This window comes from Rhizopus delemar, genomic scaffold, assembly GCF_000149305.1.
Source record: "Rhizopus delemar RA 99-880 supercont3.3 genomic scaffold, whole genome shotgun sequence".
NCBI classification, from domain to species: Eukaryota; Fungi; Mucoromycota; class Mucoromycetes; order Mucorales; family Rhizopodaceae; genus Rhizopus; species Rhizopus delemar.
Genome location: NW_027137829.1, coordinates 1,605,414 through 1,630,335, shown reverse-complemented (window position 1 = coordinate 1,630,335; position 24,922 = coordinate 1,605,414). Strand labels below are relative to the sequence as shown.

Below are 24,922 nucleotides of genomic sequence, written 5' to 3'. Positions count from 1 at the left end.
TCCATACTTGCACGCCTTGCACAACATTTATTTTTCTTCCATGGCTTTCTTGTTTCTTCCCATAGTTTACATTTTCTTTTTTAAAATTTTTACCTGTAGAGGAGCTTTGATGATTCTCTTCGACAGCAGACTCCTCTAGTACTGCTGTCTCGAGTCTTTTCCCGAACTCGATACATTATTATTATTTTCTATACGATTGGGACAGTAAAACGATTTATGACCAACTTGGCCACAACCATAACAAGTGAAACTTGCTTGCCCATTCATATTTCTATTTGGAGTAGCATAGATTTTCAATGCATTCAATTGTTGGGTTAGACTTTTCACTTCAGATGACAGCGAAGAGACAACATCCTGACTAGCATTGCTGCTTTGATTAACAGGAATGCTGCTCATTGATTCACTCCCAAAGTCCTTAGTGGGTGCAATGTTTTCTTTTTTATTTTTTATACCATTGTATTTCAAACTCAAGGATTCTAATTGTTTTGCGTCCTTTACTGCAGCTTCCCAAGTCAAAGGACGAGCTCTTTCCACTTCGTAAGCGTATTCTCGTCTTAAAGCAGAGATGAACACTTCGATTTTGTCACTTTCATCGTCCCAACCAAGCCGTTGAAACATGTCTAGTTGGTAAGTCACCAGTTCGTCAATGGACTCATTCTCGTATTGTTTTTTGTTCTTTAGCTCCTTCCTCCACTGCATTTTTGTTTCTTCGTTTATGTAATTTCCCAAGAACTTGGTTTTAAATTCACCCCACGTGGTTACATAGTCCTCGATGGAATCCCACCAGATTCCTGCATTACCTTTCAATAATGTTCCCACAATTAACAAAATGTCCATATCATTGGCCTTTGTTCCTTTCCTTATTCTATCAATGGATCTCAGCCAAGAACCAGGGTTTTCGCCTTTCACACCATAAAATGGCTCAGGTCTAGCCATAAAAGACTTGATTGTAGTGAAGTTATTGAACATATCACCGTTTTCGCTTGCGATTTCTTTAACCATAAAATTTTTTTTGATGGATGGATCTTCTTGTGTTAATCTCTCCTGTTTTCTCTTTTTTTTTTTTTTTATTTTGTTCCTTCTCCTTGACGCTGTCAAACCTTATCGGTCCTTGAAAAAGTTTTTTCCTTGTAAAAAAATTTTTTTTTTTATAGTACGAATTGGAGGATTTGTTTATGTGCACGCCCAGCTTCTCCACCAAACTGAGACAATTGGTACTTAGGTGTTATAATATTACTGATTACGATATGTATTGTTGTTGCTCTACTGCTGCACGTAGTGATTGATTTGAATATAGCAATAATTCCACCAATTCCTTCTGAGTATATTATTGTAGTATATTCGTCAAAAATAATCTCTTCCTTCAGATTAAGTCAGCAAACTTCTTCACGAGTAGTAATAGAATAAAAGTAGTAATTAGGGATTGTTCAGTTAAAATATATAATAAAGATTATATATAAATTTAATGAACGTGAACACAAAGGATCGAGACAATAAGTATTTGCTTGTTACAATAATCCAAGAATGGAATTAAGGTTTAAGTTTATATAAAATAAAGTTAAGGATAAAAACGCCCCCTTCTCATCAATCTTCCATTCAGCACAACTTATAAGCACACCTCTGCACTCAGCAACGTGATGACGTCGGCAACATCTATCCCAAGGCGCACTCCACCTACTATACCAATTCACAAAAGAACAGCGCTTCCTTGGCTCAGTCGGTAGAGCGTCAGTCTCATAATCTGAAGGTCGCCAGTTCGATCCTGGCAGGGAGCAGCCAATGGAAACCACACCCGTATTGAATGCCCTTGTATGTATTGCCGTGGTTGATCACAAGTAGTCTTTTTATAGTGTCATATGTTTTATTCTCCTTTTGGGTTATGTTACAAAGATTCCTTTTTAATACTTCTACCTGTTGAAAGATATACAGTCAAGTTTTTTTAGTACCACGCCAGTTAGAAAATGAACTTTTGCGTAACAACCTATTTGAAAACGGAGTATCAACTCTTTTGCTTGAAAACCAAAAACAACATAAAATTATAAAAACCAAAAACATATAAATACCCTTATATCTTATCCCTATTTTGACTTCACTTCACTTTACTTTTGAATTTTATATTCTTTTTATATTTTCTTTATTTTATAAAACAATAAATCCATCAAGCGTTCAATTGAAACCCTTTGGTCTGTGTTCTATCTTAAATACTGAAGTCCCTTGAAGTCAATAATCTTCATTGTAAAGCTATTCCTAAACCTCAAGAGTTTAACCTATTCTAACAAGTTTGATCTACTATTAACAAGATCTGGTGGTCACTATCGACAAAACTTACATACTTAAAAATCTAAACCCGCAAACAAGCAATATATTAAAGAAAATTACATTTGGTGGTCACTACGAGGGCTCTAAACCGAAAAACTACTTAAAAACTATCAAGAAATCAACAGACTTAGTCAAAAAAAAAATTCAAAATCGAATCAACAATTTCAAAACACTTACTAGCAACAATGACAACAACAGGACCTAACGTGTTGGCTTCACTTAACAATCAAAGCACTATCCAAGGTTATCGACCAAGACTCATCGAATTCTATGGGTACGAAGGAGAAGACTTTCGTCACTTTCAAGAGATATTGGAGTCCTATCTAGCCATTAGCAACACCCAAAATGATGCAAGAAAGCTCATTATACTGAAGTCTCAATTAAGACGCGCTGCCAAAATTTATTTTGAACGTGTAATCCTGAAGGAACAACCTGATATTAACTACGAACAAGCTATGGAAAAGCTTCGAAAACATTATATTACCCCTGAACTTATTCAAAATTACGAACTTGAATTCAACGAAATGTGTCAAGGAGAACAAGAACATCCACAAATATATCTTGCAAGACTAAGAGAAGCAGCAGATCTTGCTAATATCGATAATGAAGCAGTCATCGAAAGTCGATTTCGCGCTGGCTTACTAAAAGAAATCAAATTATTTTGTATACAATGCAGCTCAAGAACTTTCCAAGACTGGATCAATCATGCTGATGGATGGTGGAATGCACATAGGCCACGAAAGATTGCCATGGTGGACAATCCTTTCATACCTAGAAATGTTAACAATGCACTCATCTATCATGACGACAACACACAGTATTATCGCCACTCTGCCAATAATCACAACATTGAATTAATAGATACTGAGGAACGACCGATTCAATATGTCCCTGTAACTGATCTGCGTACCAATGTAAACTACGAGCACTTGAACAATGCACCAAATGTTGTAACTGGTTCCCATCAGTTGTCAACTATGGACATTGTAGGTAGGCACGGTAGTATACCAGTATGACAACATCATTATACTAGGACAAATGAAGGTCAGACTGTGTATCAAAATTCAACTGAAGACCTAGTTAATCTTATACAACAAACTATTCGAGATGAATTAAACATACCACCCAAATTGCCTTATTCAAATCGAAATTACCAGCGCAATAACAGACCAAGTTATAACAATAGTAGAAATAATATGTATCCATATTATAATAATTACGGTCAATATAATCAAGATAACCGAAGAAATGATCAGTATCAGCATAATCAACCCCAGTCAAGAAGAGATTATTACCAAAATAGCCAATCCTACTCAACACCTCAACAACCTCCACCTCATGCATCTCAATCTAGCCCGTCACCTCAATCACAATCTCTCTCACAGCCGTCAAAAAACTAAATGGGTCGGTTGCTTTTAATCAAAGAAATGGTCAATCGAACACCCAGCAAAACAATAAACCCATTAATCAACAAAATAAACAACATCCTCTTAACGTTATCTTAAACCATAATGAACATGATGATAACGCACAATATAAAGATCTTTACACTGCAGTTAGACCTGAACGTCCGCCTGAAGTACTAAAAGCAACTCCATATCCTGAAACAAAAGCTCCTAGAATTAAAAGAAAACAACCAGAACATGCCACAACAAGAAGGATAACAACAAGAAGTCATCTAGAAGAAATACCTATAACAACAAACCCCATCATAATCCCTCAGGACACTGAAATGGAAACAGATGCATCAGTAAAAACTACTACACAAGAAAAACAAAAGAAACCTGGAATAAAAAGAACACCACCCAAAATCGATTACCAAATTGGAAAGGATGTATTAGACCAAAAAGCAAATATATCCGTAAGAGATCTCATAACTGTTAGTCCTGCCATGCGAAGACAACTAGTAGGCGAATGTAGACCCAGTCAATCAATAAAATCAAATCCAAATGATCAAACAATGGCACTTATAGAAGACAATGATATGGATACGACAGCCGTATATTCTCAAGTTTCTATAGCGAACAAACCAATAAGAGCCTTAATCGATTGTGGAGCAGCCAAAACATGCATATCAAAGAAATTAGCAGATGAACTTGGACTAAAAATAGATGCCTCATCAGAAAGCGTGTTCACCCTTGGAAATGGAACCAAACAACCTGCTCTTGGTGTAATCTATGATGTACCAGTAGAAGTAAAAAGAAACATGATCATACCTTGTACCATCGAAGTACTTCCTATCTGTCCCAATCAGCTCATCATTGGAAACAACTGGTTAAGTAGAGCCAAAGCAAAAATTGATTTCAGCAATTCTTCACTAAAAGTCACCTATAAAGAAAATAAAGCTGAAATGAAAATAACCTATTTACAAAAAGACAAACCGAAAGTAACCAGTTATAAAGAAACGTACCAACAGCCAAAAAGTTTTACAAATTTTAAGAAACATGTGCATTTTGAAGAAAGCACATCTGAAGAAGAGGATGAAGCCGACATTGAATCTGAAAGCTTTAGTAATGAAGAATCTTCCAGTGAAGACCAATCAAACTCTGAAGAAGAAGAACATAAACCAGAAACCCCACTTTTTGTACTAGAAAAGAATAAAACAGAAGAAGTATCAGTAATCGAAAAAGATGATAAGCACATTATCACAGCTTCAACAGATGGCCTAAGAATACAAGCTAATTCGTCAAAAAGAATAACTCTCAAAAAGCCAAGAAACCAATATAAAAATATTTTTTTTAACTTCGAAACAACGAATCCAAAGCTTTTACATGCTCTCGGATACTTTGACACATGTATCAACTTTATAGTCAACAAAAGAAATGTCGAAATCAGAATATACAATCGATCCAAAAAAGACATATTCATAGAACCTTATGAAGAAATCGGAATATTAGAAAAATTCAAGACGAAAAATGACTCAATAATTAAAGCTTATACACTTGATAGAAGACCACAGTTAAATGTTGTGGATAAACATCAAATGGTCGAACCTCTAAAAAAGCATTTATTTTCCAAATTAGAAGTTGGAGAAGTTGACAAGGAAATAATTATTGAATTAAGAAGGCTACTCAACAAATACAAAGAAATTTTTGATTGGGATAACGACACCATTGGACACACAAAGTTGTTGAAACACAAAATAATCATCGAAGATAATGCCCATCCAATTTGTTTTAATCGTAAGATTAAATAAAAAATTAAACAAAAAAACAATAGCAGCAATATAAAATTAAAATCCTTCTTTATTGCAGATTTCTTTATATTGCAAAAGAGCCCCGTTTAATGGATAAAAAGTTGGCATCTATTTATATTCTTTGTGAGCGTAGATATAAAAGATATAGACTCGGCAACAATGTCGTGCTGAAGAACCAATGATTAAGCTAAAGCTTGTCGATGTTCTAATATATGCATCTGAAGTTGAACAATAGAAATAATAACCAGTCAATTAACTTTGATCTAATTACTTTTGGGGTTGACAATTGATTAGACTCGCTAGGATGACAAATACTGATCTTATTGTTCTAAATTTGGAAAAGTGTGGAATTGTTCAATCATAGTTTAATCTTTGTGTATCGTTATTATTTTAATACAACTGATATCTTATAGAAAATAACTATGTTTACAACACAATTAGTCATCGCCCATACAGAATTAGTCCTATAGAGGCAGAATATCTACAAAAAGAACTAGATAAATACTGTAAACTTGGTGTTATAGCTCCTTCAAACAGTCCTTGGGCAGCTCCAGTAATATTAGTAAAGAAGAAAAATGGAGATTATCGTATGGTGATTGATTACAGAAAGTTAAACGCCATAACAAAAAAAGATGCATACCCTCTACCTCGTATTGATGATTTACTTGATACACTTGGAAAAGCCAAAATATTCTCAGCTCTAGACATGCGAGCAGGTTTTCATCAAGTTCCCTTAGAACAAGATAGTAAAGAACTTACAGCTTTTACAACTAAGTTTGGCGCATATCACTATAATACATTACCGATGGGATTAGTGAATTCACCAGCAACTTTCCAAAGATTAATTGATCTATGCTTCCGCCCTCTTATCAACAAATGCTTAGTAGCTTATATAGATGACCTCAACGTATATTCACTCAATCATCATCAGCATCTAAATCATCTAGAGCAAGTTTTTCAATGTATTCTAGCTGCAAACCTAAAACTTAACCCAGAGAAATGCTTCTTTTTCAAAGATCATCTGAAGTTCTTAGGGTACATGGTAACAAAAGATGGAATACAAACTGACCCAAGCAAAATTGAAAAGATTGTTAATTATCCTATACCAAAATCTATCACTCAAGTACGAGCCTTTTTGGGACTAGCTTCATATTACAGAAGATTCATTAAGAACTTTGCCGCTATAGCACGTCCATTACATGATCAAACTAAAACCTCTAAAAACATTCCATGGACACAAAAGACTACTGATTCATTTGAAAACTAAAGCAACTACTAACAACTGCACCTGTTTTAGCAAGGCCCGATTTCAATAAACCCTTTTTACTCGTAACCGATGCATCAAAAGCCGGTTTAGGCTGTATCTTGACACAGTTAGAGGAGAATGGACATGAACATCCAATTGTATTTGCAAGTAGAGCACTCAAGGCAAATGAAGCAAATTATGCTGCAACCAAACTGGAATGTTTAGCCGTAATATGGGCAGTAAAGCAATTTAGACCCTATTTACTTGGACAAAAATTTACTATTATTACGGATCATTCTGCATTAAATGGATTACTTAAAGCAAGCAACCCAACAGGAATTATTGCAAGATGGATAACAATCCTAACCGAATACGAATTCGAGATCAAATACCGTCCGGGAAGAGTCAATGAAAGCGCTGACTTCTTATCAAGATTGGGATATTAGAAGTACCAAACTAGTATTTAAAAAAAAAAAAAAAAAAAAAAAAAGAGATGAAAAAAAAAAAATTACAGCAACAACAACAATACACACACAAGAATTACAAACCACAAAACTATTCATCGCAACACATATCACATTAAACAACAAACAACAACTCGAAACAAATCAATACACAAGATCCATAATCATTGTGTCCCCAGAAATAGAAATCTAGTATCACTAAACCTGAAGTTACAAACCCTGTGTCCCCAGAAACGGAAATTAAATATGGAAACAGAAAAAATTCAACAACTAAAACATTATTTACTCACGCTCAAGATGCCTGATCAAATATCAGATAAAATGCAAAAATACATCAAAAAAGAATCCAAGAATTATACCATCTTTCAAGGTGTACTCTTTAGATACAACACAACAAATGGCGTAATAAGAAAAGTTCTCAATAAGAACGAAGCTCAGGAAATAATTGAAGCTTATCATCAACACCCACTTGGAGGTCACCTTGCCTATAATAATACATTACACAAAGTCGCATCTCGTTTCTATTGGGATGGAATGAATCAGCAAATATTAGAATACGTACAAAAATGTAACAGATGTCAGATGTACGGCAGTAAATCCTTGAATGAAGAACTGTATCCAGTTCCCATATCAACAAAGCCATTTGATCGTATTGCTCTTGATGTTAAACATGTACAAGCCTCAAGGTCTGGCTACAGATATATAATCGCAGCAATCGATTACTTGACTAAATATGTAGAAGCTAAGCCAATGAGATTCCAGACAGCATCAGAAATAGCCATTTTTCTCTACGAAGAAGTTATATGCCGCCATGGATGTCCTACGATTATAGTCTCAGATAATGGAAAGCCCTTTTTGAGCGATTTAATACGAAAAGTCTGTCAAAATTATTCAATTATACACAAGACTACAACTCCATATAATCCCCAGAGCAATGGTCTCATAGAAAGATTTAATCAAACTCTAGGCCAAATACTACAAAAGCGATCAGAAGATGAAAAGAAAGACTGGGATCTATACTTACCAGCAGCATTATTTGCTTACAGATCCATCAAACAGGCTACAACCAAACAAAGCCCATTCTTCTTAACATATGGCTATGAGCCAAGGACACCTTTTGACATGGAACATCATTTACAGTGGGTGGAAAAATGGTTCCAATGTTTTTGATTTGCAACTTTAAAGCTTTATATCTTTGGAACTACAAATGGTAACGGCTCACAAAAACATGCATTTTGTAGCGCATTTACAGCTAATATTACTGAAAAAAAATTTTGCTTGTATTGTTACACAATCGGGAAAAAATTAAGATTAAATACAAAAACCAACATTGGAACCATTTTTCCACTATGTGCATTATTTTATTAATACCTTGTATGACCGCCTTTCGCAGCAATTACAGCCCTGCAACGATCTGGCATACTATCTATGTATCTCCTACAGTCTTCTGCTGTAAAAGTAGACCATTCTTTTTCAACACGATTCCATAATCCATGCACACCTTTTGCCCTAGTATCATAGGCACTTAACTTGAGCTTAAGGTGGTGCCAGATGTGCTCTATTGGGTTTAGATCTGGACTTTGTGAAGGCCAGTTGAAGGTATGATCACACTTGAAGTTGTTGTCCTTGAACCATTGCTTAGCTAGCTTAGACGTATGTTTAGGATCGTTATCCTGCTGAAAATAGATGCCTTGAGGATGGTAACCATAGTACTCAAGGCTGTCCATAAGGGTTGTACCAAGTATTCCGACGTAATCAGAAGCCTTCATTGTGCCTTCACTAATCCAGCATGCATAACCAGGTCCGTCATAGGTAATACAACCCCATACCATAATGCTACCACCCCCTCCTTTAACTGTTAAGTCGAGATGATGGAATTGAAGTTTATCATCAGGTCGACTCCAATAGTACTTGCAACCATCTGAGCCATAAACATTAACTTTTGTTTCATCACTGAATACCATACGTCTCCAGTCATCGCTTGTCCAGTTTTTGTGCTCTTCCGCCCATGCTAGTCGTCTTGCTTTCTGAACCTTAGTCAATAAAGGCTTTTTTACCTTTATTTTAGCATGGAAGTTCATGCTTTTCATAACCTTAATGGTGCCCGAGTAACTGATAGTGTAGCCAGTGCATACTAGATACTTATGAACAGCCTTCGCAGTCTTGAGGGTACCATTAATAATCTGCTTACGTATATAAGACTTGGTGGTAACACTTAAAACAGCCTTTCTACCAGGGTTTGCTGTTACTCTACCAGGAGAAAACTTGTTGGCATATCTGCTTAAGGTGGATTTTTTTAAGTTTGGAATACGTTCCATTATCACTGAATATGGCTTGTTCTGTAAAACCAACGATTTGATGTTTTCTTGCTTGTTTTTAGAGAGAGCGCGAACCATATGTGTAGTGGTACCTTAAAGCTTCGATATATAAAGAAAGAAAAGGAAAAAAAAATGTTTGACCGGGGATAAATTAATTTTATAAGTCAAATAGGCTTTTTCGGCGATAGTCGGAATACTATGACTCATAATTAGCCAAAAAACTCCGGTGGAAGCTCCACCAAATAACAAATAAACTTATCTATAGTTGTAGTGGAAAAATGGTTCCAATGTTGGCTTTTGTATTTAATCTTAATTTTTTCCCGATTGTGTAACAATACAAGCAAAATTTTTTTTCAGTAATATTAGCTGTAAATGCGCTACAAAACACATGTTTTTGTGAGCCGTTACCATTTGTAGTTCCAAAGATATAAAGCTTTAAAGTTGCAAATCAAAAACATTGGAACCATTTTTCCACCCACTGTAAATAGTAGACTTTGTAATGATTTCTTTTTAACAATTAAGATTGTCTTAAATAAAGTTCAGTCTCAAAAAGTATTCTTTTGGTTTATCTTTGTTATTTCTTTTACTTTACCAGAACATAACAGTGACCACCAAATGTAATTTTCTTTAATATATTGCTTGTTTGCGGGTTTAGGTTTTTAAGTATGTAAGTTTTGTCGATAGTGACCACCAGATCTTGTTAATAGTAGATCAAACTTGTTAGAATAGGTTAAACTCTTGAGGTTTAGGAATAGGTTTACAATGAAGATTATTGACTTCAAGGGACTTCAGTATTTAAGATAGAACACAGACCAAAGGGTTTCAATTGAACGCTTGATGGATTTATTGTTTTATAAAATAAAGAAAATATAAAAAGAATATAAAATTCAAAAGTAAAGTGAAGTGAAGTCAAAATAGGGATAAGATATAAGGGTATTTATATGTTTTTGGTTTTTATAATTTTATGTTGTTTTTGGTTTTCAAGCAAAAGAGTTGATACTCCGTTTTCAAATAGGTTGTTACGCAAAAGTTCATTTTCTAACTGGCGTGGTACTAAAAAAACTTGACTGTATATCTTTCAGATCCTCCGGGTGGGGAAAAGTTTGTCCTCGAACGCTTGATTGTTCTTTAATTTGCGGGTCCAATGATCTCCTTCTTTGATTCTTCTTGTTTTGCCAAATATGAAATAGAAGACAAAAACTACAAAAAGACGATAGTTGTGAAACTAAAGATTATATATGACTTTATTAATAAAAATATTGAGGGTATTTATACTTTTTGAATGTCTGGGTCTTTACCGCTATTTCAATTGATCGGTTAAAAGAATGATATGGAATATAAGGAAGGATAGTGGATAATCAATAGCCGCTGTCTACTTGACGAATCAAGGGACAATGAAGTAATTAAACTATTGATCTAACGATAATTATAGAATAGGATTGAACTGCCGTTGTTGTAATCAGGTTCCGATATAGTCTTTTAGAACGCTGGTAGGACAACAGGGCAAGATTGGCTATTGCAGAATTCTCACGTTTATTAATAGAGATCTGGTTAGACTATAATTCTGTAGTATCCAAGTTTATCCATGAATGTTCACTTTATTAGTTGTGTGGATACAACACTTCTCATAATGTTTGGATTTATTCGTCCATTTGGTATGAGTGATTTTAGTTGGTTGTATTTTGAGGTAAGGTATCTTTGGATACTTCCTGGTTCTTGTGTGGGCTTTTCAAATTTTAAATGACTCCATTCATTTACTTCTTCAGCAAATTGTTTCATTAATTGTTCTTTTTGTCGGGCAAGTTTTCTTTCTTGATCAAGAACACATTGGTAATCGAAAAAGGTGTTAGTAAATTTGATTTTATACATTTCGATTGCTTGTTTGGAGCCATTAAAGTCCCAATCCATTTCCAAGTATGCATCTATGATGCTTTGGTCGATAACATTGCTTGAAATTTGAGAGGATTTGATCATGGAGATAGGTGATATAGGCACCACATTGATGTCAGGGGTGGGCTCGTCTAGGATTGACATGCGTTGGGCTTCAACTTGATCTTGGATTTTGTTGGCACAATCAACGGCATAATTCCATCTTGTATTAGCACGGTCTCCTTCAACCAGATAGATGACGTCTTCATCATCTTTACATTCATTTTCACGAAGAAAATCATCAATGCACACGATCAATGAATTATATCCTTCATTTTTGTACAGTTCCTTAAAGTAGTTTGTATGGATTTCACTTCGATAAGCGTCTTTGGATGGAAAATCCTCTTCCTTTGGAGCATAAGAGCGCCTCCATGTTACGAACAGAACATCCGATATTCTTGACATATCGGAATTCGAGTCAGAAGCAAGAGAGAAACAGTTAAGAGCAGCAGAGTTCATTGTTGTTATATATATATATATTTTTGATTTGATAAGTTTGAAAATAATGGATATTGATAGGGTATATATATGTTTTTTTTTTTTTTTGTGTTTTGTGTCGTTTTCCCTTTTTTTTTTGATTATCATAAGATGTTTAGTTTACTGAAGTAGTTCATTTGTTTCAACATCCATAGTGCTTGTAACGTTTCGCAAGTGGTCCGTTCTCCAACTAACATTAGGCATTGTGTATGACTTGAGACGGTTTCCATGAACTCTCCTAATTCGGGTATCTTGTACATCCATATTTTTAATGTGGTAAGTGCCTTTTCCAAGTATTTGGTGTATGATAAAAGGTCCTTCCCATTTATCCTGTAGTTTGCCTGACCAAGAGGTAGATAAATAGTCCTTATATAATAGAACTACAGTAGGTCAAAAAACTGCTGCAAGGAATTGCAAAATTCAGGTTTTACAGCTGGTTGTCCATGGGTACTGCACCAAACTATCTCAAACTTTGACTGTTTGTACCTCAATAGAAAGTGCATTTATTCGTCGATTATCGGATATGGGCAATGGTTATTGGTGGAATTTGATACTGCTAAAGGTAGTATTTTAAACATCCGGTATTTTTTACTTGTTTATATATGTTTGAAATAATGAATTTTAATACGACCCAACCGGTTGCCATCACAATTTTTCTCTCTTTTGACGTGATTAGAATGCTATCTGTATTTAAGAGTGCTTACAATTTCTTTATTCTAAATCTTATATTCCTTTGTTTAAATTATTTCTCTTTTTTACCCTCTCACCAATTGCATGCATATATGACTGTCAGAAGAGAAAGTAAACGATCTCAAACAGACATTAACCGGATCCACATCAAAGTATGATATTGCTAAGGAGACTGGATTACATGAATCAACTGTTAGTAGATACTTTATAACGTTGTTTTGAAGTAGGACAGTGAGCACAGGTGATAGACCTACATTAGTCTCCAAAGTGACGAAGCGGTTAATCAAAAGAAAAGTCATTGAAGGGGTTCTAAAGACTTCCAAAGAGGTATACCGGGAGCCAGTTGGATTTGGCTACGATATCTCATACCAGTCAGAGATTAACGTACTGAAATTAATGGAGTTCCATTTTCTGATAGAAAAAAAGTAGCCATTTCAGACAAACGTGCATACGTAGCATCAGTTAGAATGGAAAAAGGAGCATCAGGACTGGGCAATGGTTGACTGACAACAAATCGTTTACTTTAATGAAACCAAGATCAACGTATAGGGCTTTGATGGTGATGATCACTATCGGAAAAGGCCAAGTGACCTTTTTCAACATCATGACCTGGATTTTGTAATCCACCATGAAGCTAGCAAATTGATGTCCTAGTGTTGTATAACCTCTGAAGGACCAGGATATGCTTGCTAGATTTACGATGGAAAGTTGTACTCGGGTGTTTACCAGCATATTTTGAACACTACGCTTCGTGATACGATGAAGTACTACAATATCGACTGGTCCAACATTTAATTTTAGCATGACAATGACCCAAAGCACAAGGCATAATTTACAATGGCCTAGTTATGTAGTAACCAAGAGAGCTATATTAACGATTGGCCAGCTCAGAGCCCGGACTTAAATTCAATCGAGCACGTATGGCATCCATTGAAGTTGAAACTCAACTATTACGAACGTAGAGCAAAGAACACAGATGTGCTTTGGGAACGAGTTGAGGAAATATGAATTGACTTCAATAAATAACTTTGTCAAAGACATGTAGATAATATTTCGGAAAGAACTCAAGAGATTATTAATAGAAAAAGAGGACCAACCAAATATTAATAAATAAATTCATTCCGTTGAAATTTTCATTTTTTCAAATTTTCAAATTGCGCATCTCATACTTCCTTCAATACTTATCCAATAGGACTTAAACTCTTTCGGATTTTTCAAGGCATGTAGAAGATCTACTATGTGGGAACAGAGGCAGTTTGTACCATTGTAACAGGATATGCACTATAAAAACCAAGAAAAATGGATTCCTTGCAGCAGTTTTTTGACCTACTGTAATTCTCCAAGTTTGAATGGGGGCTTTAATTCTTTTCGTTGATCTAGGATTTTATTTTCAATTGCTTTGCGTTGTGCTGCTTGTGTGGTTTTTATGGCTGCTGCGGCTTGTTCTCTAATACGATTAAGATTGTGTATTTGATGAGAAGTTCGGTGATACAAGGTTGCTTCAAATTTAGGTGATTTTTTATCATATACAGTGGGTGGAAAAATGGTTCCAATGTTTTTGATTTGCAACTTTAAAGCTTTATATCTTTGGAACTACAAATGGTAACGGCTCACAAAAACATGTGTTTTGTAGCGCATTTACAGCTAATATTACTGAAAAAAAATTTTGCTTGTATTGTTACACAATCGGGAAAAAATTAAGATTAAATACAAAAGCCAACATTGGAACCATTTTTCCACTACAACTATAGATAAGTTTATTTGTTATTTGGTGGAGCTTCCACCGGAGTTTTTTGGCTAATTATGAGTCATAGTATTCCGACTATCGCCGAAAAAGCCTATTTGACTTATAAAATTAATTTATCCCCGGTCAAACATTTTTTTTTCCTTTTCTTTCTTTATATATCGAAGCTTTAAGGTACCACTACACATATGGTTCGCGCTCTCTCTAAAAACAAGCAAGAAAACATCAAATCGTTGGTTTTACAGAACAAGCCATATTCAGTGATAATGGAACGTATTCCAAACTTAAAAAAATCCACCTTAAGCAGATATGCCAACAAGTTTTCTCCTGGTAGAGTAACAGCAAACCCTGGTAGAAAGGCTGTTTTAAGTGTTACCACCAAGTCTTATATACGTAAGCAGATTATTAATGGTACCCTCAAGACTGCGAAGGCTGTTCATAAGTATCTAGTATGCACTGGCTACACTATCAGTTACTCGGGCACCATTAAGGTTATGAAAAGCATGAACTTCCATGCTAAAATAAAGGTAAAAAAGCCTTTATTGACTAAGGTTCAGAAAGCAAGACGACTAGCATGGGCGGAAGAGCACAAAAACTGGACAAGCGATGACTGGAGACGTATGGTATTCAGTGATGAAACAAAAGTTAATGTTTATGGCTCAGATGGTTGCAAGTACTATTGGAGTCGACCTGATGATAAACTTCAATTCCATCATCTCGACTTAACAGTTAAAGGAGGGGGTGGTAGCATTATGGTATGGGGTTGTATTACCTATGACGGACCTGGTTATGCATGCTGGATTAGTGAAGGCACAATGAAGGCTTCTGATTACGTCGGAATACTTGGTACAACCCTTATGGACAGCCTTGAGTACTATGGTTACCATCCTCAAGGCATCTATTTTCAGCAGGATAACGATCCTAAACATACGTCTAAGCTAGCTAAGCAATGGTTCAAGGACAACAACTTCAAGTGTGATCATACCTTCAACTGGCCTTCACAAAGTCCAGATCTAAACCCAATAGAGCACATCTGGCACCACCTTAAGCTCAAGTTAAGTGCCTATGATACTAGGGCAAAAGGTGTGCATGGATTATGGAATCGTGTTGAAAAAGAATGGTCTACTTTTACAGCAGAAGACTGTAGGAGATACATAGATAGTATGCCAGATCGTTGCAGGGCTGTAATTGCTGCGAAAGGCGGTCATACAAGGTATTAATAAAATAATGCACATAGTGGAAAAATGGTTCCAATGTTGGTTTTTGTATTTAATCTTAATTTTTTCCCGATTGTGTAACAATACAAGCAAAATTTTTTTTCAGTAATATTAGCTGTAAATGCGCTACAAAATGCATGTTTTTGTGAGCCGTTACCATTTGTAGTTCCAAAGATATAAAGCTTTAAAGTTGCAAATCAAAAACATTGGAACCATTTTTCCACCCACTGTATATTCTTCTATCAGTTGGCGGGTAAATGAGTAGTTATGAGCGTAGATCCAATCATTGACACGTTTGATTGAAGAATGATCACTGAATCGATTATGAAAATTTTTAATTCGTTGTTTTTATAGATCTTATTGTTCTTTAACTGATCTGGGAGAGTTGTCCCGTCTTCATTGAGAGGAAAGATATATTTACAGTGGGTCAAAATACCTCACAAACCTCAGCACTTTTTGATGTTGTAGTCTTCTGGATTACTCAATAATATTTGCATCTTTCTCAAATTTTGCACAGGTGCTGTCCAATACGTTGAGTATATTTGCACAAAGTTCCGACGACGGAAATTGAAAAATGAGCGAATAAGTAACTATGAACTGGAGGCGGTCTATTTGTGAGGTATTTTGACTTCCATCAATTATTTCTTTTCTCCGCCATAGGTCATTCCAAACAATGTTGCGGCAAGTTTTAAATATTTCCCGGATAGCGCAGTCACCCCGGGACATAAAATTTAAACTTTGGAAAAGAATTGGTTATTCTTTCTTTCGCTAATCCGTAAGTAAATTTCTATCTACAGCATCATCCATCTGTCTGCAAAAATGCCCAAATCCTTACCATACGAAGCTCAAATGGACATCAAATCAGCACTAGAGCATGATGTATCGACTGATGTTATTGCAAAACGGTTTGGAGTGCATCAAAACACCGTTATCAACTATGCAAATAAGTGGATGCCTAACCGGATTCGCAAGAAAGGTGGCAAACAACACCTTGTAAGCGACATCACTCGTCGTCTAATCAAGCGAGAGGTCCTAAACGGCTCATTAAGGACTGCCAAGGAGGTCCACCTGAAGTTGGAAGAGTTGGGCTATTCTATGTCGTACCAATCCGCTATTAACGCTTTGCATTCTGTGGAGATTTTTGCTGAGATAAAAAAGAAGAAGCCTTTACTCACTGCACAGCACAAGAAAGCTCGATTAGCTTAAGCTAAAAAGCATCAGTATTGGACCATTCACGACTGGCGACGTGTCATCTTCTCGGATGAAACCAAAATTAATATTTGGGGCTCGGATGGCTGTAAATACTACTGGAAGCGTAAAGGAGACCGTCTTCAGCCTCATCACATTGAAGTTACAGTGAAGCATGGTGGTGGTGGTATCATGTTGTGGGGCTGTATAACCAGTGAGGGACCCGGGTATGCCTGTCAGATATATGATGGCACCATGAATTCAGAGGTGTACCAAGAAATCCTTAGTACAAGCCTTAAAGACACACTCGGGTACTATGGCCTAGATTGGAAATCATCCATTTTTCAGCATGACAACGACCCAAAACACCGATCAAAGGCAACAAAACAGTATATGGAAGATAACAGCATGTGTTATATTGATGACTGGCCATCCCAAAGTCCTGATTTGAATCCAATCGAGCATATATGGCACCATCTTAAGCTGAAGCTAAGTATGTACGAAAATAGAGCAAAAAGCATGCACGAACTGTGGCAAAGAGTGGAAAAAGAGTGGAATTCCTTTACTAAGGATCAATGCTTGAAGTATATTGACAGTATGCCAGAAAGAATACAAGCTGTCATTGCTGAAAAGGGCGGATCAACTAGATATTAATAAAGTCAAAATACCTCACAAATAGACCGAGGTTAAGTATCTGTCTCCTAATAGATCTCAGCTAATGATCTGAGTTTAAAATTTTGGTACACAGTAGCATACATATGGATGACTTTATATTTCAAATTTGAAATGATTGAGCCAATTTCTCATGGAATTACATCAAAAATAAGTAAAAATCATCATACGTTTGTGAGGTATTTTGACCCACTGTATATGAAATGCCTCCAGTCAGATCAAAATTGACTAGGTACCTGATCCATTATTATTCATTTACAGAAATGATGAATAGTAAAGATCATGACTTATTTAGTATTCATGTTTACTTTATAGAATGAATCGAATAGTGATAGTTTTATATAAAAAGAAGAAGAATATATTTTATTTAATAAAGATTTAAATTATTATCTTTTATCAATTTTAATATACTTCTTATAGCTGTGATTATTCAATGTCCGTTATGATCAGACTCTGTTCTACAACAGCAGTAATGGGTCTTAGAGGATTATAACCCTTTTTGATTATGTTAAATTGTTGGCATGGAATACAACTCTTAACAAGTTCTACGGCTTCATTTTTCAGATTGGACTAGTAGATACCTTTACGTTTTAAGGCATGGTAAATTGCATCAGAACCAAAGTGTCCTTTAATATGCTCACGTAGAAGAAGTAGTTTACGTTCTTCTGGATCCGGAGGTGTCATGTATTCACCTTTGTCTTCACTGGGTAGTTTTACTGCTGCTCTATTCAAAAGATGAGGCTTATCCCCTCCCAGTTCATTGACAGGATCTTCAATTTCATATAGACGAGAAAGTGTGTCAGGGAGAATATTATCTACACCTGGTAAATGAACGACTTTAAAATCATATTGGAGTAGTGTATCGAACCAATTTATGAGCATAGCGTTAGCAATCTTTTGCGTATGAAGATAAGTGAGTGCCTTATGATCCGTATACAGGGTAAATTTGTTTCCCCATAAATACTTATGGAACCTCTTCAGAGCATATACAACTGCTAATAATTCTCGCTTAGTAGCTGAATAGTTACGTTCACTTTTAGATAAAGTTTTAGCTATCATAGAGATATAGTGTACTTTCCCATTTATCTTTTGATACAGAATGACACCTATACCAACGTTAGAGGCATCGGTAGCGACATAGAAAGGTTGATTCATATCAGGGTATGAAAGAATTACATTTTCTAACAATACTTTCTTTAAGTTGTCAAAACATTGTTGGTGCTTATCATTCCATAACTTAATCAATGATTTTTCATTTCTTAAGGCATCCAATGGAGCTAATAATGCAGATGCTTTAGGAATATGAGGACGAAAATAATTTATGAGTCCACAGTATCTCATTATATCCTTTCCAGTCTTGGGGACAGGAAACTCTTGCACATTAGCAACTTTACGAAGGTCAAGAGAAACACCTTTAGGAGATATTCTGAAACCAAGTAAATTAATTTTGCGTTGAAAAAATGTACATTTATCAGGATTTAACTTGAGATTTACTTTAGTAAGTTTATCGATTACTTGCTTCAAGTGTTGCTTATGCTCTTCAATGGAAGTAGATGCTACAACTATGTCATCAACAAAACATTTAGCAAAGGACATGTTTTCTAATGCGATGCTCATAGTTCTCTGCATTACACTGGATACATGCTTTAAACCAAAAGGAGTACCAACAGGTATATACTGTACAGAGTTCCAAGAGAAAGCTCATTTATGTGCATGCTCTTCATTCATTTTTAAAGAGTTAAAAGCAGATTTAAGGTCCAAAGTGGAATATACAGTTGCTCCTTTCAATTCCTCAAATAATTCAGAAATTTTAGGTAAGGGCATTCTGTCAATTGACTTTAGAAGAGCATTAACATGTCTGGGATCATGGCACACACGGTAACCAGTTACTTCACCCTTAGCATTGGTCTTCTTTACTACAGTCAAAGCTGAGTTCCACTCGGTGTTAGCAGGAGCTCTCTTGATTACACCATTCTGCAGCCATTCATCTATCTGATCTTGTACTATCTTATGATATGCTAAAGGCACAGGATAGGGACGTCGATAAGATGTGACACCTTCAGGAGTTTCAATCGAGACAACAGATTCCGGTATAGTACAAAAGGAACCTTTAGGTATTGCTTGATTTAATTGAATTAATGGTTTAATATAGTTTAATGCTTGTTGATATTCATTAGATGAACCAGCGGGGCAGTTCTCTAATTCAGACATCTCATCATCAACTTTATTCAAGAGTTCACTAAAGTCATTGAATTTATGCTCAGGTACTTTGGAATTGTCTAAAGATACTTTACTATCATCCCATTTGTAAGGAAGACCAGTAAGACCAATACCAAGTTTACTCATAAAATCAGTACCAATACTCATATCGTGATCATTTGTTAAATTCATTACTTCAAAGGTATGATTAAAGCTTTTTCCATTACACTTAATGTTTACTTCAGTTAAACCAATTCTCTTAATAGTAGAGTCAGAGTCAGCTAACTTTATGACATTATTATTTTTAGGAGGAATAATTAAAAAATTATTTTGGAAACAAAATTTTTTATTTATAGAGGAAAAATTTGCTCCAGTATCCAAGATTGTGATGGCTTTTCTATTGTTTGCAAGTATAGGAAAAGTTATAGAATTATCATTAGTACTTTTAAAGTCTCGAGTAACTATTAATTCTTTTTCTTTTTTAGACTTACAGTCAAGTGCCATACGGTTGAGAGGGCTGTTTATTTCACATTCATCCTCTTCATCGGATACATTATTTTCAGTTCTTACGGCCATTCGGTTTATATGTACAACATTGTCCTTATTATTGCTATTATTATTCTTAGCATCTAAGAACTCTTTGCACTTATGACCTTGGAACCAATCCTTGTGGCAGTAAGTACATGGCTTGGGCTTATACTTTCCCTTATTTGCCAGAGAGGTCTTGTACTTGTTGGTCAATACTTTATTAGTCCCAAAAGGAGCTTTACTAGTATTACCAGCATTACAAGGTGTACGTTCATCATCGTTCATCGGACGAGCACGTTTATGGGGAGTCTTGGCAGCAAAAGCAGAGTCTTCACCAGAGGCAAGTACCAAGTCGATGATTTGAGTTATCGAGCTAGGTAAGCGAGAACCAAAGTGAGATGAGATCGCTAATTGCGCGACAGACTTGACAGATGCTTTTAAGGAAGCAAAGTACGTAACAGCAAGGAGGGTGCTGTCTTCCATACCCGCTTCACGACGCATCTTCTGGAAACGATTTGAATATTCCCTGTTACTCTCGTAAGTACCTTGACACATAGAGCCGACTTCAACCATAAGCAAGAATTTGCGGTAAGGGGTGTCGAAATGATCCAAGATCATGGGGCGTGTCGTGTTTGGTCATTAATGATGTCTTTATTCATTATTTTATTATTGATCTCAGTCCAGCCTACGTCAGACGATATAATCCAGGGTTCATTCTAAATTATTAGTTCCTCTCCTTTTTTTACTCAATAAATAGTAGTTGTTAGCTATTGACTTCCTACTGTTTTTACATCATAAGTACCAAATATCTCAGAGTTAGTAACTTCATCCATCTCAACATCAGTTTCGATGGATGGATGGATGAGTTTGATGCTCTACTTTCGAGAGTTTCAAGATCCATTCTATCCAAGGACTTAGCTACTTCGTCAGCTGAATCCTTTTCTACGTTTTTAGCAGGGGATTGATTAATAGAAGAAATCATTCAAAAAATGAGATATTTGCAGATAATAAATTTTAGAATTAAAAGGGAAATAATACTTGAAAACTAGTGAATGAGTCTCTATGTAACCTCTTTATTAGATTTCAAGACGAGAGAGAGAACCCATTTAATCAAACTACGCCTTTATATAGGAAATAAAATTATTCAGGGGACCGAAGTGAGTTCAAGGTCAATTTTAGTATTGAACTTGAATAATATAAATATTGTATATGGTTAATATTGTAAATGAGTCTTAGAGAATATGTAATATATAATATTATGTATTCAGTACTTGTTATTTTTTATATAAGATTTGAGTAATCTCATACGAATAATAAGTATTTAATGGGGTAAATACGACAAACGATCACAATAGAAGATATCAAGCCACTCACTCAATAAGATATAAATACCTGCCTTCAATTAGAATAATTTTTACTTTAACTTAAACTGAAATAAAGATCAGTCTCAAAAAGTACACAAACTGTATCTTGATCTTTGTTTCCACCTCCTCTTCTATATACTTGTTCGAGTAGGCAATGGTACTCACATACATATAGAAGTACTGTTAGCGGCTCACATCTGTTTGTTAGGCTTCAGTATGCTGAATCTCCAGAACTTGAATTCTACATGTAAAAAATGAGAATATTTATAGGCATGGTACGGCTAAAGAATTAGGACAGATTCCTCATCGATCTGACGGAATAGATGATTACTATTTCTAATTATTCTTTTAGCCTGTTTCTACCTTGTTTTGTCGATATGTTATCGGGATGGCTTCAGATAACTCTAGATATATGAACATCCAAGGAGATGATACGGATGGATATAAAGACCTCCAGTTCCATGATTAGATAGCATTACTATAATGATATCTCAGTTAGGACATTTGCTTCCATGACTAATAATCCAGTAAGTAATCATCATTCCATATTCAATATGCTTATGTTATCAATAAACTATACTATAATCATGTCATCTATTTGACTATGTGACGTTAATATGAATAAACCTTAATATAGAAATCTAATCAAAGTCTTCTATTGATCTGTGCTGGGAATAATGTTGTAAATGATTCCAAGTTATATCAAAATATGATTCAATATCATATTTAGTTCCTCTTATGTATCCTTAGCACATTTAATTTCTCAATCTCAATCTTGTGATGTGGTCCTGATCTGACGCTAAGAACAAAATCAAATGTAGCCATTTTGGCGACAAAGAGAACCTAAAGAACGGGTTTCTGATACTTGCAAAGATGCCGTTTTTTGTCATCTCAAAGCCTTCATTCAGCACTCCATGGGCCATTTTAAGAGCTATATTTGTAAAATTCATATTCAATAAATCAATTTATGCTAATCGCTTTTGTAGAAACAAGCACTTGCTCATATTTTCTCTATAAACTGCAAATTGTCAGTTAAAACCACAATTTGGGAACTTGAATAGCAAAGAGTGGGGACCCAGAATACTGTACTACATTGCCAAATTGTGTTACATCATAAACAATAAAGGATTGCTGCTGTATTCTTTCAACTTGAAATCTTCATCACTATGTTTTTTACGTGTATAAGCTTGATTGAGTGTGTTCTATAAGCGTGTACCGAATTTGTATAAAAAATAACAAAAAACTAAATTAACCCAAACATCTCTTTTTATGCTCGCTTGTTGTTGTTGTTTAGAGCAACAAGCTTGACAGCACCTTTTAGGAAATGTAAAATACTGTTATTTTATAGAAAGATGATGTATTAGTTGATGTTCATAATTAGGAAAATTCTGCAAGTCTTGTTATTTTTCTTTTTTATTATATTTTCAGTTATGATCATTTATATTTTACTCAAGACAAGTCAAATTTTTTTATAGAACAAAGACCTTTGTCCATTATAATAAGTGTATATCTCTTTGATACATTGAATATGGAAAACGGAATTAAATTCATTAAAAGTAAGAACACTACATGCTGTAATATATACATTTAATTCAGAATTTAAATTCTTTTAATGCAAATGCTTTCTCTTAACAATCGAACAGAATGCTTAGATTTAAAAAAATAATATAGGGTTTTTGCTAGGTTAAAATTGGACAATGAAAGTTGAGAACACAATGATATTACCCGAATTCTTTTTGGAAACTCATACGCTTCACTTCAACATAGCCTTAACTTTGATACTAACCTAGAAATATTGAAGAAAATTATGATCTGTTCATAGCTTATATATTTAGTAGATTTATATAAATTTTCCAAGGGAGTGCGAACAGTTACCAAAAAAAAGTGTAGAATTTTTACAAGTAAATAAAAACTATAAGATAATCAATGATATCATGAGATATATCAGTTAATATTATGAAAGGGGAGTTTCTTAATCTATTAATTATTATTCTTTATTAAAAAGGTAAAACTCCTTGTGAAATGGTATACACAAGACAGGGCTAAATGTATTACAAAAAAAGGGGGAGAAAGAGAGACTGCGTTGAATAAAATTCTATTTTTTATTATTGTGTTTCTTTGATAAACTTAGTGAGATTGGAATATCATCATCGTCATCATTATCTAATTGTAACCTTTCTTTCACTTTTTCTTTATATTTATCTGCTGCTGTAAGATACTCTTCATTGTTATTATTAGTACTAGTATTGACTTCTGTTAGCTGTTGATTGAGCTTTGCTATTGGTATCAAATCTATGTCGTCGTCGTCGTCATTATTATCGCTTAGTAATGAGGATGGTTTACTAATGGGTGATTGTAAGTATCCAAGTGGTATATCATCATCATCATCATGAATAAACTTGGGAAAGGTAGCTGCTGTAGCCGTATTTGGGCACTTGGCGAATTTAGAGTTTAATTGTTGATGAGATTTTGAAGGTTGGAGTCTGTTGTAAGAAGAATTAAGTGATTTTGATCTTGATAAATCTACTTTCAAGTGTGTCTTCGGCATCGGTGGAGGTGGAGGTAATTTATCAAGCGCTTGACTGATGGATTCTTGTTGTAATTTAGCAGCCTTTCTCAAATCATGAGCAGACGAGAACTTTCTCATTCCTTGTTGGTGTTCTAAAGGAATAGGTGGTACAGGTGGAAGTGTTGATTGAGTTGGGGACAATAAGGCAATAGAATCGGCCAGCGATTGGGGATTATTGTCTACTTCCTTTTGACATAGCTTGTTGAGCGCCATTTCTCTTTCATTTAATAATCGGTGATTGATAGATGAAGGGTCCCTACCAACAGATTTTGATCTGGGCCTTCTCTTTTGTTGTTGTTTTGGTGGAAATTGAGGAGAGAACAATGGGCTTCGAGTATCTGACATGGAAGGCTTTGGTACTGTTGTGGGAGTATAAGGATCTATACGATGAGTTGTAGGAGATAAGACCGATTGAAGTGGTACAGAGGATATTCCTGAACCTAATGCTGATGGCTCTTGCTTATTTGTCTTGGCACGAAATATTCCAAATAATGGTTTTGGTTTTTTTGATCTTTTCATATTATTGTTCGAGAAATATGAGGATTCCATCATCTTTTTCTTTCGAGGATAATAAAAAGAATAATAATTAAGGGGTGAAGGGAACAAATAAAGAAAAAAGAAGAAAGAAATATTGTTGTATGTTGAATTTATAGGTTTTTAGAAATATATTTCAAAGTTAAATCTCAGATGATAAAAGGTAATTTCATTGGATAATGAGGAATAAATTAATAACGTGGAAGAATAAAGTTTTCTCTGGGGTAATAGTTTTATATCGTTAAGAACACATAGGATTATAATCACT

At 35.0% G+C, this 24,922-nt stretch overlaps 11 protein-coding genes and 1 non-coding gene across 12 annotated transcripts; 6 read left to right on the top strand and 6 right to left on the bottom strand.

The window, feature by feature from the left end:
* Window positions 1–135: 135 nt before the first annotated feature.
* On the bottom strand, window positions 136–1,002 carry RO3G_04810 (uncharacterized protein; the record flags this gene model as incomplete). Its single annotated transcript, XM_067659400.1, has 1 exon — window positions 136–1,002. The coding sequence occupies one exon, from the start codon at window positions 1,000–1,002 to the stop codon at window positions 136–138; it is 867 nt and encodes a 288-aa protein (XP_067515501.1).
* Window positions 1,003–1,702: 700 nt separating this feature from the next.
* Window positions 1,703–1,775, top strand: RO3G_19053. Its single transcript has one exon. It is a non-coding gene; the product is annotated as a tRNA-Met (tRNA).
* A 729-nt stretch (window positions 1,776–2,504) lies between these two features.
* On the top strand, window positions 2,505–3,399 carry RO3G_04809 (uncharacterized protein; the record flags this gene model as incomplete). Its single annotated transcript, XM_067659399.1, has 2 exons — window positions 2,505–3,309; window positions 3,353–3,399. The coding sequence occupies 2 exons, from the start codon at window positions 2,505–2,507 to the stop codon at window positions 3,397–3,399; spliced, it is 852 nt and encodes a 283-aa protein (XP_067515500.1).
* Window positions 3,400–5,302: 1,903 nt separating this feature from the next.
* Window positions 5,303–5,515, top strand: RO3G_04808 (uncharacterized protein; the record flags this gene model as incomplete). Its single annotated transcript, XM_067659398.1, has 1 exon — window positions 5,303–5,515. The coding sequence occupies one exon, from the start codon at window positions 5,303–5,305 to the stop codon at window positions 5,513–5,515; it is 213 nt and encodes a 70-aa protein (XP_067515499.1).
* Window positions 5,516–7,522: 2,007 nt separating this feature from the next.
* On the top strand, window positions 7,523–7,979 carry RO3G_04807 (uncharacterized protein; the record flags this gene model as incomplete). Its single annotated transcript, XM_067659397.1, has 2 exons — window positions 7,523–7,897; window positions 7,965–7,979. The coding sequence occupies 2 exons, from the start codon at window positions 7,523–7,525 to the stop codon at window positions 7,977–7,979; spliced, it is 390 nt and encodes a 129-aa protein (XP_067515498.1).
* A 610-nt stretch (window positions 7,980–8,589) lies between these two features.
* RO3G_04806 (uncharacterized protein) lies at window positions 8,590–9,621 on the bottom strand (the record flags this gene model as incomplete). Its single annotated transcript, XM_067659396.1, has 1 exon — window positions 8,590–9,621. The coding sequence occupies one exon, from the start codon at window positions 9,619–9,621 to the stop codon at window positions 8,590–8,592; it is 1,032 nt and encodes a 343-aa protein (XP_067515497.1).
* A 1,515-nt stretch (window positions 9,622–11,136) lies between these two features.
* On the bottom strand, window positions 11,137–11,931 carry RO3G_04805 (uncharacterized protein; the record flags this gene model as incomplete). The annotated part of the gene is made up of 1 exon (XM_067659395.1): window positions 11,137–11,931. One exon carries the CDS (start codon window positions 11,929–11,931, stop codon window positions 11,137–11,139), a length of 795 nt encoding a protein of 264 aa, XP_067515496.1.
* A 2,640-nt stretch (window positions 11,932–14,571) lies between these two features.
* On the top strand, window positions 14,572–15,603 carry RO3G_04804 (uncharacterized protein; the record flags this gene model as incomplete). The annotated part of the gene is made up of 1 exon (XM_067659394.1): window positions 14,572–15,603. The coding sequence occupies one exon, from the start codon at window positions 14,572–14,574 to the stop codon at window positions 15,601–15,603; it is 1,032 nt and encodes a 343-aa protein (XP_067515495.1).
* Window positions 15,604–16,419: 816 nt separating this feature from the next.
* Window positions 16,420–16,806, top strand: RO3G_04803 (uncharacterized protein; the record flags this gene model as incomplete). The annotated part of the gene is made up of 1 exon (XM_067659393.1): window positions 16,420–16,806. One exon carries the CDS (start codon window positions 16,420–16,422, stop codon window positions 16,804–16,806), a length of 387 nt encoding a protein of 128 aa, XP_067515494.1.
* Window positions 16,807–18,030: 1,224 nt separating this feature from the next.
* Window positions 18,031–20,805, bottom strand: RO3G_04802 (uncharacterized protein; the record flags this gene model as incomplete). Its single annotated transcript, XM_067659392.1, has 3 exons — window positions 18,031–19,104; window positions 19,234–19,682; window positions 19,755–20,805. The coding sequence occupies 3 exons, from the start codon at window positions 20,803–20,805 to the stop codon at window positions 18,031–18,033; spliced, it is 2,574 nt and encodes an 857-aa protein (XP_067515493.1).
* A 57-nt stretch (window positions 20,806–20,862) lies between these two features.
* Window positions 20,863–21,169, bottom strand: RO3G_04801 (uncharacterized protein; the record flags this gene model as incomplete). The annotated part of the gene is made up of 2 exons (XM_067659391.1): window positions 20,863–20,872; window positions 20,979–21,169. The coding sequence occupies 2 exons, from the start codon at window positions 21,167–21,169 to the stop codon at window positions 20,863–20,865; spliced, it is 201 nt and encodes a 66-aa protein (XP_067515492.1).
* A 2,477-nt stretch (window positions 21,170–23,646) lies between these two features.
* RO3G_04800 (uncharacterized protein) lies at window positions 23,647–24,672 on the bottom strand (the record flags this gene model as incomplete). Its single annotated transcript, XM_067659390.1, has 1 exon — window positions 23,647–24,672. The coding sequence occupies one exon, from the start codon at window positions 24,670–24,672 to the stop codon at window positions 23,647–23,649; it is 1,026 nt and encodes a 341-aa protein (XP_067515491.1).
* Window positions 24,673–24,922: the final 250 nt, after the last annotated feature.